The sequence below is a fragment of the Tauraco erythrolophus genome, chromosome 6 (assembly GCF_009769465.1).
Source record: "Tauraco erythrolophus isolate bTauEry1 chromosome 6, bTauEry1.pri, whole genome shotgun sequence".
In the NCBI taxonomy this organism is placed as follows: domain Eukaryota; kingdom Metazoa; phylum Chordata; class Aves; order Musophagiformes; family Musophagidae; genus Tauraco; species Tauraco erythrolophus.
Genome location: NC_141470.1, coordinates 68,147,805 through 68,172,352, shown reverse-complemented (window position 1 = coordinate 68,172,352; position 24,548 = coordinate 68,147,805). Strand labels below are relative to the sequence as shown.

General features: G+C 42.7%; 1 protein-coding gene and 1 long non-coding RNA gene across 6 annotated transcripts; one reads left to right on the top strand and one right to left on the bottom strand.

Moving 5' to 3' along the window:
• The first annotated feature begins 121 nt into the window (after positions 1 to 121).
• PSMA3 (proteasome 20S subunit alpha 3) lies at positions 122 to 22,685 on the top strand. 5 transcript variants are annotated; one of them, XR_015222210.1, is made up of 13 exons: positions 122 to 178; positions 1,160 to 1,242; positions 2,378 to 2,501; positions 3,313 to 3,414; positions 3,552 to 3,625; positions 4,207 to 4,279; positions 5,222 to 5,287; positions 9,056 to 9,102; positions 11,091 to 11,158; positions 11,304 to 11,368; positions 11,926 to 12,017; positions 18,983 to 19,155; positions 20,167 to 22,685. XR_015222210.1 is itself a non-coding variant. In XM_086613648.1 (12 exons), the coding sequence occupies exons 1-11, from the start codon at positions 158 to 160 to the stop codon at positions 11,968 to 11,970; spliced, it is 768 nt and encodes a 255-aa protein (XP_086469774.1). In that variant the 5' UTR covers positions 122 to 157; the 3' UTR covers positions 11,971 to 12,017; positions 18,983 to 22,685. The 5 variants fall into 5 exon arrangements, 3 of the variants coding, with proteins under 3 accessions (XP_086469774.1, XP_086469775.1, XP_086469773.1); XR_015222209.1 differs by having other exon boundaries at positions 19,602 to 22,685; XM_086613648.1 differs by having other exon boundaries at positions 18,983 to 22,685.
• Positions 14,065 to 24,548, bottom strand: LOC147528644 (uncharacterized). The gene is made up of 3 exons (XR_015222211.1): positions 24,270 to 24,548; positions 23,198 to 23,324; positions 14,065 to 14,083 (listed from the first exon to the last, which is right to left on the bottom strand). It is a non-coding gene; the product is annotated as an uncharacterized LOC147528644 (long non-coding RNA).

The following is a 24,548-nucleotide window of genomic DNA, read 5'->3' as shown; positions in this document are numbered from 1 at the left end:
TGATGTCAGCGCCCCGCGGCCCCGCCCTGTTGCCCCGGGAAGCGCTGAGGATCAGCTGGTTGGCTGGCGCGAGGGCCAATGGCAGCGCGTGTTGTTGGGTGGTAGGGAGCGTGGGGGGGGGGCGCTCCGTCCGGCCGTGGCTGAGCGCGCCGCCGCCATGAGCTCCATTGGTACCGGGGTGAGTGCGGCCCGGCCTCCCGGTGGCGGCGCGGCCAGCCCGGCCCAGCGCCGGCGGGGGGGGGGTCCGCGTTACGCCGGCGGGGAGGGAGGGACGGAGGGAGGGGGGCGGCTGCTGCTCTCCCCGCGCCGCCCCCTGTGCTCGGCCCCGCTGAGCAGCGCGGCCGCCTCGGGGGGTGACGGGGCGCGGGCGGCCTGTCAGCTCTGCCGCCTCGCCGCGGCGGGGCCCGGGCGCGGGCCGCGGCCGCTGCTGAGTCACGGCGGCCCGTTAGGCCGAGGAAGCCAACAGCGGGGGGCGGGGCGGGGAGCGGAGCGGAGCGGGTCTCCCCGGAGTCGGGCTCGGGCGGTGCCGGGGTAAAGCCGGCGCGAAGCCGGCGCGGAGGGGTCTGCCGCCGCGGGAGCGGCCCCGGGGCGAGCTCTTGCTTCTGTGGGGTGCGGCCCCGCGCAGGCCGTCCCGGGCGGGCGGGCCCCGGCCGAGCCGCCGCGGTGGCCCTCGGGCCGGCTGTCGCCCGGGGTCTCCCGTCGCGGGCGGGGGCTGCTGGGGCGCGAAGCGGGCCGGGCCGGGTTTGGCCGCCGGCCCCTCTGCAGGAGCTCCCGGGGCTCCCGTCTTGCCGCCGGTCCCGACCCGCAGCTCCGCACGCGTGCGGTGCTCGGGCAGTAGGGAGCGAGCCGTCTGAGCGCTTCAAATCTGTTCCCGTTACTAAAGATCAATTTATTTCTCAAAAATATCAAATAGATTTGAAAGGCACGCAGCCGAGTTCCCACAGGTTTTAAGGATGGCACAACGCGCGGTGGTTTGAGGTGTGGGTGTGCCCAGCACGGGTGTAACGACTGCTTGTAGCTGGGGTGTTCCCGGCCGTTCATGGATCTTATGGAAGGGGGCAGCCTGCTCCTGGTGCCTGCAAGCGACAGTCTGGCATTTTGCCGGAAAATACCGGGAAACAATGTTTTTTTTTCCTGAGTAGTGTGTTTTCTTCTTCAGTACGATCTGTCAGCTTCCACGTTTTCTCCAGACGGCAGAGTGTTTCAAGTGGAATATGCTATGAAAGCTGTGGAGAACAGCAGGTAAGACAGATATCTGCATCCCTGTCTGTTCGTTGGTTGGCTTTTTTTAAAGCGGTGTACTTGGACTCGACAAGCATGATGGCGTTGAAGATAAAATTATGTTGTTAAAATGTAATTAAAATTAAATTTTTGTTAAAATTGGTTCTGAGCAACCGTGTCCCTAGGATCATTTGAGGAGGCTTCAATTTAAGTGTAAAAGTCATATAATCTCTTTGACGTCCTTGAAATCTCTTTTCCTGCCTGCTAGGAATCGCTTTTGCTTCCTAGAAACAGGCATGTTCTGGAGAACGCAAAGGAAGGCAGTAAACTTACTCGTGTGTGTTAAGGGCAATGAAAATTTGAGGCTTAGAGGCAAAGTCTGATGGCAGGTCTCACTACTGCGTGAGAGGTACTTACCTGTGATGGTGGCAGAGCTGTAGCAGTGCTGAAACGCCCGTTTTGTGGATGTGAATTGAGGCACTGACAGACTGACATCCTCAGGGCCTCGTAAATTGATAACAACTTTGTATGCATTCCTCAAAAAACAGGAAATCCAAGTTCTGCTAAAGCTACGTGAGCATCTCTGCAAGTGTCTGTCTTCCCTGGAGTACACGCAAAGGAACGCTGTAAAGTGAAAATCCCGACTGTGCTCTAGGAGCAGCGGGATGATGGATCAGCAAGGCAGGGACTGGGTCACCCAAGTGTCTGATCATAGACACAGGCTGTCACATAAGGATCAGTGAAAGGATTCTGTGTCATGGTTGGTGATTTATGCCTGAGGATGCGCTTTTTGAGGGGCAGAGAAAGAGTTGCCCCATCTCCCAGATCTCCCAAGAGTGAATTTACCAAAAGGAGAGGTTGAACAGTCTGTGGTTTCCATATCAGTGCTGTTCCACTCAGGGCCAGGGCAGTGGCTGTGCCCTCACTCCAAACACCACCACCATAGCCTGGTCAGAACTATTTGGGTGGGGGCTTCTGGCAGCCCCGTCCTCCTTCGTTTAAGAAAATGTTTGTGGGTTTAGTGAGCTTCCCCCCCATTGTCTTCAATGCTAAAGTGGAGCTGTAACGAATTTGGGGAAATTATGTCTTTTTTTTTGTATTAATTAATTCTCTGTTCTGTGTTTTGTGAGAAACTTATGTTTGTCTTGTCTTTCAGTACAGCAATCGGGATAAGATGCAAAGATGGTGTGGTCTTTGGAGTAGAAAAGCTAGTTCTGTCCAAGCTGTATGAAGAGGGTTCCAATAAACGGCTCTTTAATGTCGATCGACACGTTGGAATGGTAGGGTGCTATTTAACTTCAGCTTTTCACAAATGGAAAGGGACCACCCCTCAAAAGCAGGAATCCCTGAATCGGTGATAAGTAGATTAAGAAAATAATTTTAATGTTTCTGTGGACGGATTTACTGTTTTCTGTCATTTTTTCTTGATTGCACACACATACAGAAATAAAATCCAAATTTTAAATAGAAGATGTCTATATTTTGGGGCTGTTTGAAATTTTTTTGAAATGCTTTTCAGCATTCCAGTTGTTCAAACTTGAATGTAAACACAAACACAAGTGTTGAAGTGGTGCCTCCTTACGCAGTTAACAACCAAGGTGTGTTAAGGGGAAAACATGCTGCCTGCAAGACTCTCTTCCCAGCAGTGTGAGAGTCAGCTGCATTCTTTAGACTGGTGTGTGGATTACTGGCTCATCCATAACCGTGATGTCAGGATGATGCCACGTAGCGGGTACTGTGTGACAGATGCCTACAGCTATCTGTTGAGTGTCTGTTATGTGAAGTGGTGTTTGGGTTCGTGTAGTCGTGGCAAATCCTAAGACACTATTTAATGTGAAGGTAATTATTGATTTTTGATTATTTGATTATTGATTTTCCTAGAGGAAAAAATCTATCCTGTCTATTCTGTATTAATATATAATGGTGTTGACATGTTTTGAGCTGCTAGCAGACAGATAGTTTGACAGAATTCACTTGTAGTAGTACGTAGAATTCAGTGAAGTCACAGAATTAGACGTTTGTCCATTAATTTTATTAAGCTATTCCAAGGTGTGCTTGGCCCAGCTGATGACAGTTCTCTTCTCTTCTCAGGCAGTAGCGGGACTTCTGGCAGACGCTCGTTCCTTGGCAGACATAGCTAGAGAAGAGGCTTCTAACTTTAGATCCAACTATGGCTACGATATTCCACTGAAGGTAAGAAACTGGCGCAGTTCACTCAGGGGTTTTGGCCTTCTTAGTCTTGACACGAAGAATTGCATTTTATTACTTGAGGTTTACTTGTTTCTGTAAAAAAGTGTTTTGTTTCCTTTTTTTTTTCTTTTTCCGCTTAGCATCTTGCGGACAGAGTGGCTATGTATGTGCATGCATACACGCTGTACAGTGCTGTCAGACCTTTTGGCTGCAGGTAAGTCTTTCAAACACACTATTTGTGTCTTCTGTTCCACAGTTGCTGGAACTACTCTGGTGGTCTGAGGTCTTTTGCTAAGCTTGGAATCGGTAACTTGCAATTCATCTCACAAACAGATTCCCTTCCTCTTTCTTTGTGTGTGTGTGTAAAACCTTAGGTGAAGAATTCAGATTTCTGTAACAGAATGCCAAGCTTGTAGGTAGATTGCCAGTTTGTCCCTGAATTTTGAAGTTGCAGAGTTGATGCTATTAAGTCTGTGACAGTGATGAAAGCAGAACTTTCTCTGCAATCATCCTGCTTGCACAATACCTGAAGAGCAGGTTACAACTACTGTGCAGTTCTAGTACAAAGGGACTAGTAAACCAAGATCTGCAGTCTAGTTACAGGTAATTAAGATGTTTCTGGTAACTTGCAGGTGCTTGGCTGTCACGGTAATGCTCAACTGTCCAGATAAATTGCATAATAGAACGTAGCAGGAGAGTAGTAGGAGTTTTACTCCAAAAAGAATGTAGGAAACCTGAGTTGTAATTCTGTGGGTTGGCAGAAGAAATGTTTCTCATCTCACGTTTCCCCTCCAGTTTCATGTTGGGGTCCTACGATGATGATGATGGTGCACAACTGTACATGATTGATCCATCAGGAGTTTCATACGTGAGTGTGTCAAAAATATTTCCATCTTGCCGTAAGTTCTCCTTTTAAAAGTTCCTAGTTGGGAATGGCACTTATTATTTTCCTAAAGAGCTGTTAATTTTTTTCTCTCTGCCTGGGAAGTCTGGTGAATCACTATTTAAAATGAACAGAGCTGCTGTTTGCTCGTTTGCATGTCCTTGTTAAACACACACTGTGTATTTTTTAGAAGTACGATCTCTGACAAAATAGTTTTAAAGCTCGTCTCTCAGAAATTTGGGATTTCATTCCACCTGCCTATATCCAGTGAAAAGTCCCCTGCACTGCCCGAAAAGGGCAGGTATTGTAGTGATACCTCGTTCACTAAATACTGCAGATGAGAGAGGGCTGTTGCTCTGACACTGGCTGCTCACAGCAAGTCAAGTCAAAATAGACGTTTTTGTTACTTGGTGGTGGTGCTGCCTCTCCAGCTCTATCGCAAACAGGACGGTACATGCTCATACTGTTCTGATTTTTTAAATTTTCTTTTCATGGCTGTTGAGGGAAATAGAAGTGCTTAATTTTTATGTGCTTACACTTCAATATGTTATTATAGTAGGTGGGTTTGGTGTGGTTGGGTTTTTTTTGATCCTGTAGAACTTCTCTAATTCTAGTTGGCTCTTCCATTTACCATAATAACAATAAAAATTATCTATTTCAGTGAGTTGAGCAGATCTGTTTCTGTTCAGGAACTACTGATCTCTTCTGTTTCCTGTCAACAGTGGTAGTGCTTAATGTAGTAGTTGGGTTCTGTTCAACAATTTGGGAATGGTCCCTGAGAGGGAACAATACGAAGGTTTACTGGTTTTTAGCTTCTCACTATGTGCACAGGGTGGGGGTTGTCACATGCTAAGTGGCAGTGAGCTGTAGAGGGCTTAGTATTTGATTAAATTTGCATATTGATTGTTTGTTTGTTTATTTTTTTAGGGTTATTGGGGCTGTGCCATTGGTAAAGCCAGGCAGGCTGCAAAAACAGAGATAGAAAAACTTCAGGTATGATGTTACATTTTTGTTGTGCTGTTTCAAGACAAATATTTGTAGCTGATTATGTTACCTTTTTGGATGCCTAAAATATATAAAATTCACGGGAAGCAGATGGAATATTCCCTTGTATGTTGTATGATAATTCCGTAGGGAGTGTACATCTTTTACCACAGGAAGCGAAAACATACGCTCTCATGCCAGTGAGCAAACTAACTGAGTGAATGTAAAAGTGTAAGTTTTTAGTTGGGAATGAAAACCATAGGGCAGCATTGTACAGGGTGGTGTTTTTAGATGATCCTTTTGTTTAAAAAGCTGTTAAGGACAATGAGTGGAACTGCAGAATATGAAACCTCTGGAATATTATGACTCTGAAAAATGTAATGGAGAAAAATTAAAATCCTTTCCAGGTAAGACCATGTTTCCCAGCTGGCCAGTGCTGAGGTGCTGCCTTTATTCAAAAGATAGGTTCAGGTAGCTGCTTGCTGCTGCCTGTAATGTACCTTTCAAAACATCTTCACGTGTCCAAGGAGAAGGACTTTGGTGCTGTGAACACTAGGAGGAGCACAGCTACACACCACACCATCGTTATTACCAAACAGAGCTGTTTCTGCCCAGCATTTCCTGCTTGCACAATACTGTGACTTGTGAAGTGTCAGAGGACAATTCCGTGAATGCACACAGGGTTGTTTCACAGCCTTCTGAATGAGGACGCAAGCAGTTGGCTGTGTAGAATTGGTCTGTGGAGAGAAGACTACTGAAACATCCTGAAGCGTGCCTTAAGCTGATTTAGAACCATGTCAGAATCCTAAAAGACTTCTATCCTTCTCCTGTGTTTTAGTATCTGATACCCTGGGAGCTGGAGACATTTAACATGAGACAACCCTACTCCTGGTCTGTCTCATGTCATTCTTACTTCATTCTCTGCTTCCATGTTGTACTTCTGCAGACCAAAACCATAAATCAGAGCTGTTCACGGAAAGGGTCAGAGTTCATATGGTGGTGTTTTTGTGGTGTTGTAGCATCGCAAGAAGTCTTTTTTTGTGGTGTTGTAGCATCACAACTAAAAATGACAGGAAAATTAAAATGTTCCTAGACTTGCTTCATTCAGTCCTGAGTCTGGTCAGGTGCTTGGATACCAAATTAAAAGTAAGAAGCCTGCAAGATCATCTGATCTCGATACAGGGAATCTTGGTGTCTGAGAAGTCACAGTTTCAATTTCCATGTGTGCAAACTGGCAGAAAGGTAGTATGTTGGGTAATACGTAATCTACCCAAAAAATTCAATTTCTGTGCCCTGCTGGGATTTTAAAAAACTTGTGTTTATTCCCTGATTTTTGTACAGCAAATAGGGATGTTTATTGCTTGAACTTTACAGAAGAGCCTGCAAAATGCAGTACCTGGGAGCAGTGGTGTGCCATGTGGGCTGACCATTTATTTATTTAACAGCCTGTTTGCAGAAGGTCTCCAGTAACACGTGAGATCTGGTCCCAGCCGTGTGAAGCAAGCCCAGTCTCGCGTGCTGATGCCTTTTGTTAGCCGCAGCCTGGGCGGGTGTCCAGGCCACAGTTACTTTGGACGAGATGAGTTTGTCAAAACTGAAACAGGGAAAAGACAGAAGTGCAAAAGCTTTTGTGGGGTGACAGGACCTACAGTAGCCTGTTAACTGAGGTTGGTCCCTGGGGAAGAGACGACTACATGTGGAAAGAGAGGTTCTTCTACTCTGCCCTGGTGAGGCCGCATCTGGAATATTGTGTCCAGTTCTGGGCCCCTCTGTTCAAGAAGGACAAGGAACTGCTTGAGAGAGCCCAGCGCAGGGCCACAAGGATGATGAAGGGAGTGGAGCATCTCCCTTATGAGGAAAGGCTGAGGGAGCTGGGTCTCTTTAGCTTGGAGAAGAGGAGACTGAGGGGGGACCTCATGAATGTTTATAAATATGTAAAGGGTGACTGCCATGAAGATGGAGCCAGGCTCTTCTCACTGGCATCCAATGATAGGACAAGGGGAAATGGATATAAGCTGGAACACAGGAGGTTCTGCTTAAACATGAGGAAGAACTTCTTCCCAGTAAGGGTAACAGAACACTGGAACAGGCTGCCCAGAGAGGTTGTGGAGTCTGCTTCTCTGGAGATGTTCCAAACCCACCTGGACGCGTTCTTGTGTGATCTGATCTAGGTGGTCCTGCTCGGGCAGGGGGACTGGACTAGATGATCCTTTGAGGTCCCTTCCAATCCCTAACATTCTGTGGAAAGTTAAGAGGCAAGCAGGTCGTCCAAACTTGAAACCCACCTTGCAGGTCCTGCAGATGCTGCACCTGGGAGGGGACACAGTGTGCAAAACCCTCACACGTAGCTGAGAGTGCAGGCAGAAGGCACTGCATTAATCATGTTTGTTCCATCTTATGCAAATGTCTGGTATCTTCAGCTGGGGGAACACTCATAGTCGTGTGGAGAGTACTTGAATCTCTTGATCTCTTCTACAGTTCTTGTGCAGCTCTGGTGCTCTGTACAACTCTTTGATACAGAGACATAATCCTAATGAACTCCTGCAATAAGAGTAAACACTCTAACGGTGTGTTGTCTGCAGAATTAACACACCTGGGATGAGAAAAGGATAAGGGCAAAAGATATATTTGTGAGTGAAAACTGAAGTAAATCTGCATGACAGTAACAGACCTTTGGGTCTGGCCATTTCACTCCTGACTTTATATCCATAAATACACACACTAATTCAAAAGTCTGTGTGACACAAGTTATATCTATACACAGCAGCCAGCGCTCTGTGTTACGGATCGAGTGTCATAAACGGCAGGGCTGGGGCCATCGGTCAGTTTAGGAAACTTCCTGGGATGGGACTGTCATGGCATGTCTGTCTGACCAGGGATGGGTGTTCTTTCTCTGGCCCACTGGTTCCGTGGGTGTGCGTGTCACCCCAGAAAGTGCTGTGACACTCCACGTGAACAAGGGGCTGTTGTCATCTTAGTTCCTTCACCAGTGGCTCAAAACTAGCTCCATACTGGGGTTTTGAAAACATGCTGAGGATCAGAAGAGATGATCTACTGTATTTCATGAACACAATTTCATGTATTACTGCTTTATAGTCCAGAAGAGTTGACAGGCAAGAGATCTGACCTACCATCGTAAATTTATGATGTCATGGAAGTTAGCAGGAGACTTTGCTTTGATTAACTGTGAAACTGGCAAAAGACTGTGATATAACAGTGAGGAAAATGTAAAACAAAACGCTGATACCTTTCTCACGCACGCAGTTAGTTCTTCACACTGGAACAAGATTCTCCAGGCATTACTTCAAAGTCAAAATTGCTTGTATAAAGTGTTGCCAAGACTGAAAATATGACTATACTGCCTAGAAAGAATATGAATATCATACATGAAAATATGGTGCCTCCCCCATAGGGTACCTGTGATTATTTTATGTCAGCTGATCATAAAGCACCTAGGAACAAGTCAGGCTTTTTCAGTGCTCACGTTTATCCGTTCAGCTTCGAGGCTTCCAGCTAATGAGCGCTTTGAACCGCGCAAGTTCCACGTAACAGTTTTACAAGTTTCCATAGAAAACTCTTCACTGGAAGAATGACTTCGATGTAGCAGGCTGAGACACACATCACAGAGAATAAATTTGGTTCTAGTTTTAACTTTTTGTCATTTTTATCACTACTGAACAGTATGCTCATTAGGCATGTGTGCAGCCATCCATGTACTGGCCTTGTGGAAATGGAAAAGAGTATCTTCTCTTAAGCTATGTATTTTTTTGTCTACAGATGAAGGAAATGACCTGCCGTGATGTTGTTAAAGAGGTTGCAAAAATGTAAGTCTCCAACCTGTTTTTCCAACTCGACAAAAATCCTTACTGGTGAGCTTGCTATGGTTTCAAACTGAAGCTATTCCTTTTTACTTTAGGTATCGGGTTTTACTTCTGCTAGATGAGTGCTCAAGCTGACTCTAGTGTCTTCTGCTCTTAACGTTTTTTCTCTTCTTGTGAGATGAGATATGCTACTCAGTACTGAAAAATACTGAAAGATGTGAAAAATATGCCTTTTGGTCCCATCTGCTACTTTTTATAGGTGCAACTTGTAGCAGCAGTGGATTAGAGGTTAAACTGTCTGAATATAGTAGCTGGTTCCAAAATACATAGAACAGGTGACAGGTGGGAGAAGCTCCGTGGTGTCCTGATTCTGAAGAGCGAGCTGCACACTTTGTTGTGCAGGTTGAACAATGAACTGATGCTTCAGACATTAAGCAGCAGTTCCCAAACGGAGCTGAGGTCTCTGACCCAGCCTTCCTGTTTGCTCAAAAAAAGACTCAGGTGCTTAGGAAAGCAGCAAAGCATAACTCCCTGTTTAAAGATGTATATAGGATATAGGGGGTCTCATTTAAAGAATTAACCTTGATACCACATGAAAAGACTGGAAATATTTGATTTACTACTTACTGATGCAACTTAGAACAACACATCAGTGACAGAGTTACCTGTAGTCACTAATAACATCCCACAAACTCTGTGTAAAGATAGTGTACTTAAAGGGAAAAAGGTCCCATTCAGTAAATCAAGTACTAGTGAGGGGAAAAAAGACACCAGGAAGAGAGAAGGCTTCCTGCTGGGTAGAGCATGAATTGGCCTGTAGAAAATTATCTTGAAAATACTTTGTGAATCAGTGTATCTTCAAACAAATACAAGTATCCTTTCAGGTATCTACAACACTACGTTTTACTGCTGTACGGACATGTTCTGTGCTTGTCACAAATTAAATAATCTGCAGCTGCAAAACTGTAATCTCCAGCTATTGGAGATACATAACCATGGAGATATATAACTATACATAACCATGGCTATTGCTTAGGTTATAAAGACGTAATAAATATGCTTCTGTCTTTGGTGTTGCAGCATGTGAGTTTATTTCAGAGTTTGAGGCTCTCATGGCAGCAGGTATTTTGCTGGACACCAACATTAACTTTGTTTTTTTTTTGTATTTAGTGTGGTGCTGAAGGTATCCTTCTTTCCTCTGCTATCTCCAGGCTTTCTATGTTGTCTAGAAATAGCTGGTATTTCTCAGCTTTTGACTTATTAATGCTTTCTGAAGCAAACTAAGGAATACAATCATCTTCTCAACAAGTAAAGCCACAGGTTATTTAAGTTCTACTATTGTTCTATGTCTCACTCAGGGTTGTTACAGTTTGTTTACGTGTTCTGCCACCGAGGACTGAATACTATGATGCAATCAAACCAGTATTGCTGTTACAGGGTGGCATTTTTATCCCAGAGGAAGGAGTGATGTACTATTCTGGATGATGCTGCATATGCTGTAATACCACTTGTTTAAATTCTGATCACCATCGTGTTTGCCACAGAAGCATGTCAGTCCACGTGGAGATGTTTGTACGGGCTTCTCATTAGAAACCAGATGCTACAGTGTCTTAAGTGTAAAGTGGAATAAGATTTACAGGAGAAATACAGGACACCCCAAACTGTATTATCCAGCAGAAGCAGGCAATGATGACATAGCCTTGATTCTGCAGTATTTGAATCTTGATGTTTGTTCTAACTAGGATAACTTGAGCATCTTGACCTGCATCTTGGCTTTAATCATGTAAGGTATTGTTATACTCGCAATTAAGCCTGGAAAATTCTCTGGGGTTTTTTGTGTGTATGTGGGCAGTGGAGAAAGCATGGGGAGAGCTTCTGTTAACTATAAGAAGAGTACTTCAACAGGAAAAAAGAAAATCTATGAAATGAAGAAAGTATATCTAGGCTATTGATCAGTCTGTTCTAATCTGTACTTTCTCTCTTCCTTCCAGAATCTACATAGTTCACGATGAAGTAAAGGATAAAGCTTTTGAGCTGGAACTCAGCTGGGTTGGAGAAAGTAATGCATTTCTGTAATTTCTATAAACACTATAGAAAATGTGTAACTCTGTAACTAGAGTGAAAACACTGCTTCTTAACTTCACTCTGTATGTCAAGGTCTTTGTGTGAATTCTACTTAAGATGTACTCCTTTTTTATTGGCAGTAACCAATGGAAAACATGAAATTGTTCCCAAAGACATCAGGGAGGAAGCAGAAAAATATGCCAAGGTAAGGTCTGACTTGAGTGATGTTTCAGTGCTTCATTAGTAGAAGGAACTACCTGAAAGTTGGGCTTGTGCTGCTGCAATGGCTGGAAAACGTGTAGTTACAACACGCATCACTTAAGCATTAGCTGACGTTCTGAAGGGAGAATGGTGAACTTCACAGCGTAATCCAGGGTTGGTTCTTACAAAGCCAGTGTAATCCAGCAGGTTTGCACGGGTGGCATGTTTCTCCTTCAAAAGTGAATGGATTAACTCTTCCACAATGGTGTAAGTGAGTAGGAGAGGTAGTAAGTCATGTTGCCTAGAAGAGTTTTTAAAGATAGCCACTTGGAGAAGGTTAGACTTCCAGCATTTAACAGCTTTGCATTTGCTCTGAGAGTAAGGATGGTGCTCAGCATTACCTCCTACCTTCATACCTAGTGTGAACTAGCTTGCCAAATATGAGGTTTTGGACAGATTGAGAGGATTGTAAAACTAAAACAAAACTCATTTTGCTGCTTATAGGAAGAATTATAACACAACTGTTAATCTATTTTTTAATTAAACTTTTTTTTAAAATAGGAATCTTTGAAAGAGGAAGATGAATCAGATGATGACAATATGTAACACATTGTTACTTCAAGACAAGTTCCACTTTTGCTAACTTAGAACAGGTTTGTTTATAATGTATTAAGCATGGGATAGTATCATGTACTTGTTGGAAGAAACTGCGTGACCAACTTGCACTAATAAATTTTCCATTTTACTGTCTGTTAGCTTTTATTTCAAAAGAGTACACAGGTCAGCATCATCAAGAAGCAGCTGTACTCTGCACCAAACAGACATTCAGAAGGAAAGACATTATCAGGCTGGTGTTGCTTCTTTCTTAACAGCACTCTATTTAAGCCAGGCTGGGTACAGAAAAACAAATCTGCTTAAAAAATGACCAAGTCTCTTATTTATACTGCAGAATTTAATACTAAAAACTAATACTTAGTTATTCCTTGATTAACCAATGTCATAAGTTGGAGTTCATTCACAGCCACAGCCTGTGACTGCTTGGCAGGAGAGATGAGAACATGCCTGGTTACAGGTTAAGGTGATGCACACAGCTGACAACTCCAAACAGCCTACGTAATAAAGAGGTCAGGAAAAGGAACTTTAATCTCAAGTATTAAGTTTAGGCTTGTCTGCAGAGTAGGAAAAATTAAAAACTAATTCAATTTAAAATAGTGCTTCTAGTAAGTTCTAAAGCTGTGAGATCTATTAAGCAGTGTAACTGGAATTAATGCTTGAAGAGCCAAACTTTTTAAACAACTTTATTCAGGTTTAGTTTCTTAAACCACTTCTGAATCAGTTTTATCAATAGGTGACCTTCTCAAAAGCTTTCCTGCTTGCTTTCCCCACTTCCCAGGAAAAAAGACTATGATAGTCACTTCAGAGTCCTGAGGTAACAAGTTGTTCTGTTCACCACCTTAAAACTCAGTTAAAATTGGGAGTTTTGTTTGTACATGAAGTTAAAATTCTAATGGTCATTTTAATCTAAAATGCATACTTTTTGAATGAATCAAACTCTTCAGCTTTAGTATGACACATTAATGATCACCAGCCCTTGAAACAAAAGCTATCCGTTAGGGGTTTATTTTTTTAATACAGTTTTTTTCCTTTTAAAAAAAACACCGGGCCTTCCACAGTCTCTTTTCCAATAGGATTACAAGATACAGGTTCTACTTCCTTTTTGTGGCAAGGGAAAGCCAAGAGAGATAGATGGGTCTGTCTTGATACTTAGTGCCTGTCTCAGGCTTCAGCTGGAATCAAGCCACCCGAACTCCTGCCTCTCCAGCTAGGCAGAGCTTTCAGAGGCTGCTGGAGCTCTTGATCAGGCCTGCCTGAGACAACACTAATCATGACCAACAGCCTCCTTCAGTGTCTCCTCCTGAGGCAGCAGCATCCCAGTTACACTGAGTCAGCCTTCAGTTCTGTGTTGCGTTTCTCCAAATTTGTTTACTGCTGAAGTTTCCTGCTGATTCAGCTGTTTGAGTCACTAGTGAGCGCCAGGCAGGAAACTCTCATCAGCACTCAGCATCAGTGAGGGCCGATCCTTCACGCACTGTGTGACAGCAGAACGACCCGATTCTCCTCACTATTCTGTACCTAAAGCGTTGCATAGAAACGGCTAAATGGAAGTTACAAGCCATCCTTACATGTGGTGACACAAGTCCATCCAATCCTTCCAGTGACAGCCATTCGGAATTAGGGGCAGGAAGTTTAACAAGGTACACAAGTCAGGTTTCAGGGTTAAGTGAGAAGAGCAAAATCAGCTGTATTTACTAGATAAAGCAGAAGGAAGATGTTCTACAGTATGTGAAAGGATACAGGTAGGAACAGAGCCACCTGCTTGCTTATTGAGGATTTCCAAGTTGCCATGTTCTCTAGTAAGTAGCTACCTAAAAAGCTCCTTTGAAGAACCATGCGCTGATTTGTTGCTTGGGTGGAAAGGTGTAAATTCAAGAGTACGTGCATTTTGCAGTGCGTAGTAGTACATTCGAAGTATGTAGTCTTGCAGTCAGCAGTCTTGCCTGTCATGGCAACGTTTCCTTAACACCAAGGTGATTATTACTGTCAGGATCTCTTCCAAATTAAATCACTAAGTTATCAGGGAATAGGCTTAACCTGCTCATGAGAATTGATCTTTATCTTTGGTAAGGAAAAAAAATCTTGTTACTTCTGTTTCCATTGACTGCAGATGGGGAAAGAGGAAAAAAGTGAGTATTAGGTGGGGAAAAAATATTTGCACTTATTCAGGAGAGGGGGAGGTCAAGGAAGAAAAAAAGCAGGAAAATGCTGAATAAGCTATTTTTAGTATTGAAGTTTCCCTTGGCTTCAGAAACAGAAAGCTAGCAGGCTCCTATTCGATCCGAAATTAAGCATTGCTACCTTTTAATAATAAGGCCCAGAGAACAGTAGAATAGTTTTCTAGTCCAGAAGGACTCCCATTTCAGCAGAACAACTACTGCAAACGCCCCATTACAGCTATTTTTGTAGCCTTAGCCTGGTTGCAGTTCCAACTGGATAACCAATGAGACAACCACATTGCATTTAACAATTAACTTACTACTCTGAAGCTAGTCACTTCAGAACGCTTAATTACACAGTTGTGCAGTAGCCACCATAACGTTTCACCAGTTTAGTCCACACCTGATAGGGTAAATGACAACTTTAATTTTGCTACTGAGAATTAGCATTTTGCTTGTTGCTGTGTCAACAGTGGAAGCTGAGCAGGGGAAGAAATATTCCAAAAAGAAGGAAGCAGCTACTGAAGGCAACACTGACTACAAAGACTTAAAAAGGCAGTGGGACAGCACAGCATCATTAAACTTCGATTAAATGTTGAAGACCATGGGTTTTTTTTCTAAATGTATCAAGCTGTCTGAGGCAAACCACTTGGTGAAAGCTAAACTCCCAAAGGGCTCAAGCTGGATCTGAGATGAGGACTAGATCTGTTACAGAACAAGATAAAAGAATATTAAATCTCAAAAAAAACCCACCCAGGCTTACTTTTAGCAGAAGCTCTGTTTTAAATACAGGACTGGAGGGGGGAGAAATCTAGCTGTATTGTAGCTACTCCCTTATCCTCCAGGCTTAAACAGTATCTAGGGGGAAGACTTTGATTTAAGCCCAGAGAACAAAAACTGATCGGGTAGCTAAAAGACTTGAAAGCTTCCACCAGTCTCCTGTAGCTTCAGCTCTGGGGCATGTCTGGAGAAAGTATGTATGCCCCGAGTCTGCAGAGCTGAAGCTCCAGAACCCTGACACACGGGATAGCACATGCTCCTACTCAAGCCTTACTACTTTTGAGTAAGCTCGCTCTGAGGACAGTGAGTCTCGTAACATGCCAGACTAGGGCAGCCCAGTTGGCCAACTCAGTTCAGAGCTGCTTGCAACACATGCAGGCCCAGTATGATAGCCTTAAGAACAGGGGTCTGCACCAGTGACCTCTGAAGGCTCCCAGAACCAGCCTTCAGCAGCAGAAGCAGCATGCCTTCCTATAAAAACAGGGCTTGGATCCCTCTCCTTGAAATGAAATTTAGCTTTTAGAATTGGCTCGAAAATGGTCAATGATACCCTCAGCGTAACACTGAAATGTGAAAACATATTGCAGGGCTAACAAATGGGCAGGGCAGAAGTTTCTGTATCGGAGATGTGAGCAAGAGGTGACTCTTAACAGTCTCATTGGGATTGTTCTGCTCAAAGTACTGGGAAGTTTCAGTTCTGAAGATACCAGAAAAAGCATAAATTAGCCACTACCAAGCAGCACTTCTTGCTTCAGGCTCCACAAGTAACCTACTTAGTCCAGACTCTGGCCATTTATGGGAATATGTAATAGAGCAGAAAGTCAGATTCCCACTTGGAATGCAGAACTGCAGTTCTTGCCACGCTGAAACGTTTTACGTTCAGAGTTTTAATGGCATGTGCTGTTGCTTAAGACCCAAAGCACAGGCTTTACCAGAACACCAGAAAGTAAGACTGTACAGACGAGCTCATCTTTCAGCTTAAAGTCATCCCTCCACCAAGGATCATTTTAGAAATACACAGATCCAGCAGTGACACAAGTAGGGTGTACGTTAAGATGCTTCCTCTCTCTTTAATTCTCACACATCCACTGACTGTTACTCAGCACCTGATGAATCACTGCTCTGATATTTAATAGAACTGGTTGTGTCACGTTCCCTGTTGCACTTATTTAGTCAGCAAGTCCACACACAGAAGCCTTGTTAAAGAGAATTAAGAAGGGGACTATGGTGAACTGCAGATGACAAATTAAAAAAAAAAAAAAACAAAACACAACAGCAAACCAGGCTCCAGTATCTATTGTATGTACATACATCTCCATGACTACACCAGGACAGATTTTAGAATACACATCTGGACTTGCAGAGTTCAAAAATCAAGTTTAGGGTACGGCATCAGGATGATCAATTGTCACTGCCTGTACTACCTTAAATAGCCATAAAAATTAACTGGTTTGGATAATATCTTCATCACAACTGACTAGTACTGCTGATGAAATGATAGTAAGGTTGAGCTGTTAGAAGCTCATAAAGGAACAGCTCATAGAAGTAACCCATATGTAAAGTTTCCTGCGTGGGAGATATCCATAAGGTATCTCCAAAAGAAACACGACTAATCTGCATTCAGCACTGACGCTCACAGAGACACACAGAATTTGTCTCACACAGATCTGAAGTATGCCAAGCCTCACGTTGTTTTATTTGCTTCTCATCACCAAAAATAGCTTGATGGCCTGAGGTTAAGTGCCCCACATGCGGAAAGTGTGACCGTCCCTACAGACCAATACTGCTTGGGATGCTGTCTGGTCCAAGTCACCCTTAGGAAGGAGATTCGGAATAACTACATACGCTGTTTTGCAAGTCTCTTCCTTAAGATAAAACTGAAGGGGATTCAACAATGCATCTTAAGCATTTATCACCTAGAAGATAATCATGACCTTAAAATAAAGCGCACAGTTTCTAGATATTGAAGAGAAATGGTATTAGTTGTCATGACAATTCCAAGACTGCAATAGCACCAAAACCAGCATGGAGTCTGTTCTCTCCCCCTCATTTTCTTTCTTCAGTTGCGTACACCTATAAGACAGGGACTAGCTTTTCCTCCACCCACCAGTTTTTCAAGTTATGTGCAGCAAGGAAGTTACTTTTACTCAAGAACTGAGAGCTATTTTGAGACTCCAAGGGCTTGTAACTTTCCATCACAGATGATCTTGCTGCTTATTAGGTCTAATTATACAGAGTTGCAGAAAACAGGTGGTAGAAGAGGTAAGAGTATAGCTTTACTGTTTGTCCACTAAATACATTGTAGTGTTTGAGAACACGCGATCTACAACCAAGCTCCAACCAACTCTCCTGTTTCCAGACGGAATAAGCAACCACCAGGCAGTGCTCTTTGGTCTTCAGTACATTGCTATTAAAGGACTCGGAAACAGTTATTTAAAAATGGCTCTTGCAAGTTGCTGTGCCAACCAAAAATGGACAACCAGAATAAAGGAGGCAGCAGCATCACATTGTTTATAGTGCAAACACACTCATATAGTTGGACACAGGGAAAACTGAAATCCTGGGAAGTCTTGCCTAAAGACAGTGTAAGAACTACCCACTGAAAACACCATTTTAGGTGACACGGTAAGCCACGCCACATAAGAGATTAGAAGGAACAGGGAGTGGTTTATTGCTGCATAAAGTCAGGTATCATGTGGTGTATGTATTGCCTGCATATCCAAAATACATTCGTTAAGATTCCAATTTCAGCAGATTAATAGGAGGTTCAGTTATAGTAAAGTCACCCAGAAGCTGATGCATTCCAAATGCACACACAAAACCCCAAAACCTACCCAAGTGATGCCTAAGTTTTTGGAAGTGGGATTTATCTTGTTTGCAGGGCTTTTAGAGAAGCAGGAAATCTGCTAATTTCATTATTTAGGGGAAGGATAGAGTTATATTGCATTAGACTGCGTCAACAGGTGTCATGAGCAGCAAAGGAAGTGCTAGATGACTTTAGCAGAATGCTAACAGAAAGCCCAGTTTCAGCCCCAACTCTAGGTGTTTCCACAGCCTACAAAGCCCACCACCTGAGAGGCTTTTCCCCAAATATTTCTATATATACACATCGGGAATAGAAAAAAAAAAATCTGTAATACTGCTTTAGGAGGCAGAATCAAAGTAAATGTAGCTTAATGTGTTTCCTGTCAGTTGGTTTAACAAACAATTGTGCTTGTTTCTATATTCATAGCAGCTTGTCCCCTGTAGTGCTGCTTGCAAGGAAGAGATCACTCCCACAACTAATAAAAGATCTTTCGTTGATCCAGAATAATTAAATTCTCCAAAAAGGGAGTATTTTGTTCTTTCGGAGTTCTGGATGTTACACAACACAGCTTATTGCAGTGGTTCTGTTTACAGTGTTATTAGTGTAAGTCATGGAGTAAAGACTACACAGAAGCACTGCCTGGGAATGCCTATCCCTGAAGGTACAAACCTCCAGCAAACAGAACAGTCTTGCAAGTAATTTACAGGTGAAGTGTGCATTACACAGTGTTGATTGCTCAGCTAACTCCCTGGCCACCTGGAAATCAGCTACCTGCAATAAGATCCTCCATACAGACAAATAAAAAGTATCTTTGAAAAAGGCAGCTAAGTAGGAAAAATTCAGAATTTAAACACTGGCCACACTGTAGATTCTCGCCAACAGCAGCTACTTAGAGCTAAAAACATTCAATTCAAAAGACTGAGGCCATTAATACTTTTTAAAAAGAATCAATACTGACCAACTGCAGTCCTGTTAGCTGAGGCTGAGAAGTAAGTTAACCCTAAGTGATGGAGGCAATTTGGACAAACAAAAGCCCTGGAAGAAAGGTTTGAGAGTGACACCTATGCTGGCAGGCAGACCACATCCAAGGACTCACCATCAGTACTAGAATCCTATTTTTCATCTCTACAAGTGTTGAAAGATATATTTTAGTAAAAATCCAAACTGAGCAAGCCACTTACCAGTGACTGAGAGAGCTTGTGCATGTGAGAACATGGCTCTTAACAGCTTTATTTCCATCCTGTACTTTTTGATGTAGCTACTTCTGCAGCAAGAAGCCTTGGGCAGAGGGGGGGACGCCTTCCAAGATACAAACTAGCAACAGGGAGCGTAAGTGAGAAAGATTCCTACTTCAGATTGGCCATGACAGCTCACTGAAAATTAATTCTGGAAAAGCAGAAAGCCAAGAAAACCCTGAATCTACTAACACAGGTATGGAGAAATTAATCCAACCGAAGTTAGTTATCTTTGGCAAAGTGAAATAGCCTATTTCAGCTCTCCAACTTCATCGTCTGTTGGCATCTTAGAGATGGATAGCATCAGACACCTCTCCGGTGTATGTTTACTCCCAGTCTGTATCACAAAAGGCTGGAAAAGTAACCACACTGTTGCCCCAAAGCAGGTAACAGAAGTTAAATACCTTCTGTTTCAGAAGCTTAACTTACTTGGAATACTGCAGTAAGGTTCTTCAACATGCAACCTCTTTGAAACGTTACTTGAAAGACTTTTTCTCCTGTTCGTTTTAATAGCAATGAAATATGTAATTGTCACTCCCTAAAATACATAGTTTTTGATTTATGAACAAAGATTTGACTCTATTAGGAAAAATACAAAATGTTTAGAGATTCAGATGCAAGTTTAAATGTTTCCAACTTCAGTTTCTTTCAGAAACACTAAAGCTGTATTTGCTCTGTGAACTGGAGACTGACTGTATTTACACAGAACAGCACTCTTCCAATCCTTTAGAGAAAACATGTCACCTTGAAAGATCAAAGCTTCCACAGATAAAACATTTACCTCAGTAATAACACCTACAGCTCAGAAGCCAGGGAAAAAAGCTGCATGCTGTAGAGATAACTTGGAAGCCAGTTAAAAAGCACAAAGTTCTAAAAAATTTAAGTTTACGATACTGGAATGACGAATACACTAACGTAGCCCATACGTGTATATGCAGAGGATACATTTCTAGTTCTAACTTGTGTCTTGTGCCCGTCACAAAAAGTTACTTATAAAGCCCAAAACAGAAGGTTCAATTACTCACAGGTAGATCTAACCCTTTGCCTTTACTGCTGGCACTCAGAGACAAACTTATTTTTGAAAACATGCAAGGATGGTGTCCTTCAGCAGCTGTGTAACATTTCTACCAGAACAGTAACTAAATTCTCATTCGGCTTCAAGCATCTACTTCAAGTTTTAACAGACAGACTTATGGCTTGATTGCAGATGATGACAGCTGAAGTCCTTGGCGACATCTAAACTGAAGCTGCTTTTCTCTGTAGTACTGTGCACTATTGTTTTGCAACGCTGCGTGACTTCCCCAATGCAGCTGTAACAGCCTCACTATTGTCACCAACGTGAGCCTGTAGTCCCTCGGCATAAAACAGGAATTTAAGTGGATCTGTAATGAAATTCCATATCTTGCATCCCTTTGCTGGGTAACAGAAGAGAAATTAAACATCTATGTTCAGACAATGTAACAGCACGTGACAGAACATGCAAAAAACAGCTTTAGAATCCAATCTGAAGTAACCCCTAGCAACAGGCACTCTTCTTCCATAGTTGCTAAATTCTCTAGCAGTAACATTTGATACAAATATGTTAGCTGTCGTAACAGAAAATTACATACCAGAAAGAATAAAAATAGTCTCTTACAATACACCCTTTATTCTGTCCGAATTCAAGACTACCAAATCAGTCTTCAAAACAGGAACATTTTAGGTTTGGAATTAAAAGACTGCATGATGCCTGCCAAAACACCCCCGCAGAGCCAAGAATGAAGGCAGCAGTTACATCGGTGGAGAAGTACAACCTCTGCTCTGGGTGCTAGGCTGCTCGTCACACACATCACTTCATGCATCGCTGATTGCTGCACACACTTTATGGCACAGGGGACTGTAGTTAAGGTCTGCAGCCACAAAGCACAACAAAGTCTGGACACAGTTTATTCAGTAAAAATGGGACTACTTCTCCCTGGAGACCTCTGAAGCTGCTAACAAGAGCTTCTCTGACAAGCTGAGCACATAAATAACATCATTTTACTGGTGTTGCTGGAAAAAAGCAACTACAAAGTGAATATTGTTAGCTGCAGAGCTGACAGGAAACCTAATTCCGAGATTTTTCTCACACGAATATTTATGACAGAGTACTCTACGTCACAAATATTTTCATGATTATTCATGGCCAGAAGAGATACTGCACTGCTGCAAAACACACCCATACCAGACTCAAGAAACCACTACTAAACTTCAGTGGATATAATGTGCTAATTGAGGCTTCCTGAGGGTTGATAAACATTGTTTCCTCCAGCAGCAACACTCACAAGGAACTGGTGAGAAACAGAATGCAGAGTTATGCCTGAATAACTAAATACCAATTTTTCTGAACACAGGACAGGAACATGCCAGAGCTGGGGACACTGTAGGGACATTTAGCATTACCAGGTGTTTTTGTTTGGGTAGTGGGGTTTTTTTTGTTTTCTCTCTCATACACACACATATATATACAATAATAAATACAAAGGATCTTATTGCTGATAGCTAACAGTCAAGCTTTTTCTCCATGACTAGGAAAGAAGGTTTGACCTTTCATTTTTATAATCCGACTATTTACTGACTGAACTTTTCTGCTGTCAGCTTCCCATTTCATTGGGATTTTTTTCCTTTATACCTGCACACTAAGTACTGCACGACTTACTACCACGCTCGCCTGAGCACTCTGCAATCACTTAGATAACAAAGCTCTGTGGGAAGCACACATCTGACCTTCGTTTGTACAGAAGTACAGCAGTTCCACACAGACAGAGGTTCTGAACTGCAAGGCAGATGCTTGCTCAACCACCACTGCAAAAATGTTGCCTATTTACTTACAGAATAGAAACACCAAGGGGAAGAACGTTTTAAAAAAAGGGGAAGTAAACACTTGAGATAAAAATAAAAGCAGCTAAAAGTCTCCTAAACATCTGCAAAGTCTGACAGAGTAGCATAGTACATACAAAGAAGCTTGGTGTCAGAACAAGAATCAGTATTTTTACTATTTCTAGAATATTTTGGCTGTGATTCTACATGTATGCTGAGTTCTTTTATCTAAGTGTAAATGCAGTATGTCAAGATCAACATGTGACTACTGAACAGAATTAAAATGTCTTACTTATCCCAGAAATCTCTCATTATTTTGTCTCTCTTCAAGGAAGCCACACGATATATTCGACAATTTTATTTGGCTGCTACTTACTCTACTGTTCTTGTAACGAATACTGTAAGATACAGACATTCCTGTACTTGCCTTTTGCTATTGAATGCCACATATATGGAAGACTTTGGGCAAAATTTCTGTACATTCTGCAACTAATACACCGGAGACATTTTAAAGTACATTATTTTTTCTAATTTACTTACAACCATCACCTAAACTCTAGAATTACATATTACCAAAGACCAGTGTCACACTTAGAGTGCCTAGATGCTTTTGTGTTAACTGTTTTTAAATGAATAAGCCTTGCGCTAATTTGCACGAGCCAAGTCCAAAATACCTATCTGCAGGTCAGTCTCCTGTACCACATCTACAAGACCTTTGACACTAAGAAAGTACACATAAGACAAGTATTGCTGCTTTGAACAATGATGTGAAAAAAAATTCTACCTTACAGCTTGTCATATTTAGACAGAGATCATAGAATCATGGAATGGTTTGAGTTGGAAGGGACCTCAAAGACCACCTAGTTCCAACCCCCCTGCCATGGGCAGGGACACCTTCCACTATACCAGGTTGCTAGATAGATTAGATACTAAAAGGATTTACTACGATTGTCTCATTTTAGAGCTTCTAAAGCGTTCACTTTGTCAAGTTAACAGAGTGGCTCCTGGTAAAGTGGTTCACAACAGAAAAGTTCACTGCTCATTTCTTCCACTCATTTCAACTGTTTCCCTATAAGGGATCGCGCTGTGGATCGGGCATAGCTGCAAGGATCCAGTATAGCCAAGCTATCTTGAAGTCTCAGGGCCAGCTAACACTGACATACATTTAAGATCTAAAAATTCAGTATTGTGGCATAACTCTGAGTCCTGAAGTTCCTATTCCAACGCAGAGCTATTTTAAACCAAAATTAGACGATTTCTCTGGCTTGCCAAAAGCACAGCTTTTTCATTCCATTACACTAGACATCATCCCTACGTCGTGTGAGAATGTTTGTGCTCTTCGTTGGGCTGCCTAGCTAGGCATTCTTAGGTGCTTTAAATACCATAAAAGAACAAGTCACCTCTCCTGCTGACTGGCTATACAGAATGAGAGCCCTTTTCCTCACAGCAGCTAGATGGGTGATGTTCCATGAACCTTGTAAGCACACCAGCTGTAACAGATACATCCGGGCGGACAGGATTTTTCTGCTACAAATCAGAAACAAGACTGGTTAGTTTTGTCACAAACTGTTATTTATTGAGTGGTACTATACTTAATACAGAGATACAAATCGTGCCTCAAAAAAAGCTCACAATCTAAGTCATGATTTGGCCAACACATTCCACAGAGAGATTAGAAGTTCACACTGAACGTGAATGAAAGTGAATTTTTGAAGTTTTGTTAACATATGGATTAGATTTAATATATCCTAAATAACAATTTGGTCCTCAGTTTATCCACTGCCTAAAGTAGAACTACAGCACAGAATCGAAGTTCCCTCAGCACTAAGAGAAATGCCTCTCACCTTTAAATATTCTGTAAACATCTTCAAGCATCTTTGTATTTACAGCCCAGATAAAACCACCACAACTCTAGAGCTACCCTTCCCCCATGTTAGACAGCTCATGCAGTCAATTCTAAACTTGCCTCGTGTGCGTTATGCCTTACTAAACCTTCAGAGCTTATCTATATTATACACCACTGCTCATTAAACTCCCCAGAGAACTGTCCTTTTGCCTGCTGCTTTTGAAAGCACAATTAAAAAAAAAAAGAGAAGCTTAAAACATCTTTGAACCAGAACTTAATGGAAACCACACCTAAACTAACAATCCATTTCTGTCAAATTAGCACAACAAGCCTCTGAGCTATATCGATAGGTCCCTCTACTGTTGCTGTAGATATAAGGTATGTCTTGTAGCTGAGAGTGAGCACTATCAAACAAATGCTCATTACTTTGTGGAAAAATAAATCTGCATTACATTCAGTCACGGAGCAAATTTTATACAAGTCAAAACGTGAAACTATTGTTAAAAAAAAAAGTAGTTTATTACAGTCTTCGGTTAGTAACGACTGTTTGTTTAGTCGTGTCAAAGCGAGCCCCTAAAAACAGATTCTCTCAGAAGACCTTTGACAGGTGCCTTCTAAGACCGCACCTTCAGAGAACGCCCGTCACAGGCACGGATGGACCGGCCGAGACCACAGCCGCCCGCACACCTCCCAGACAGCGCCCAGCCCCGCCAACACCAGCCTTCTCCCGTCCTTGCTGCGTCTTCCTGCGAAGAGATTACCTCAGCCGCCTGGCAGGGGGCCAGGCAGCCATCACACCCGCCAGCACCATGTGCGGCAGCGACCGGGCAGCAAGAGACGGTCACGTCCCGCTCCCCAGGCCGCGCCTCAGACGCACCATGGGCAGCAGGGGATGATTAACGGGG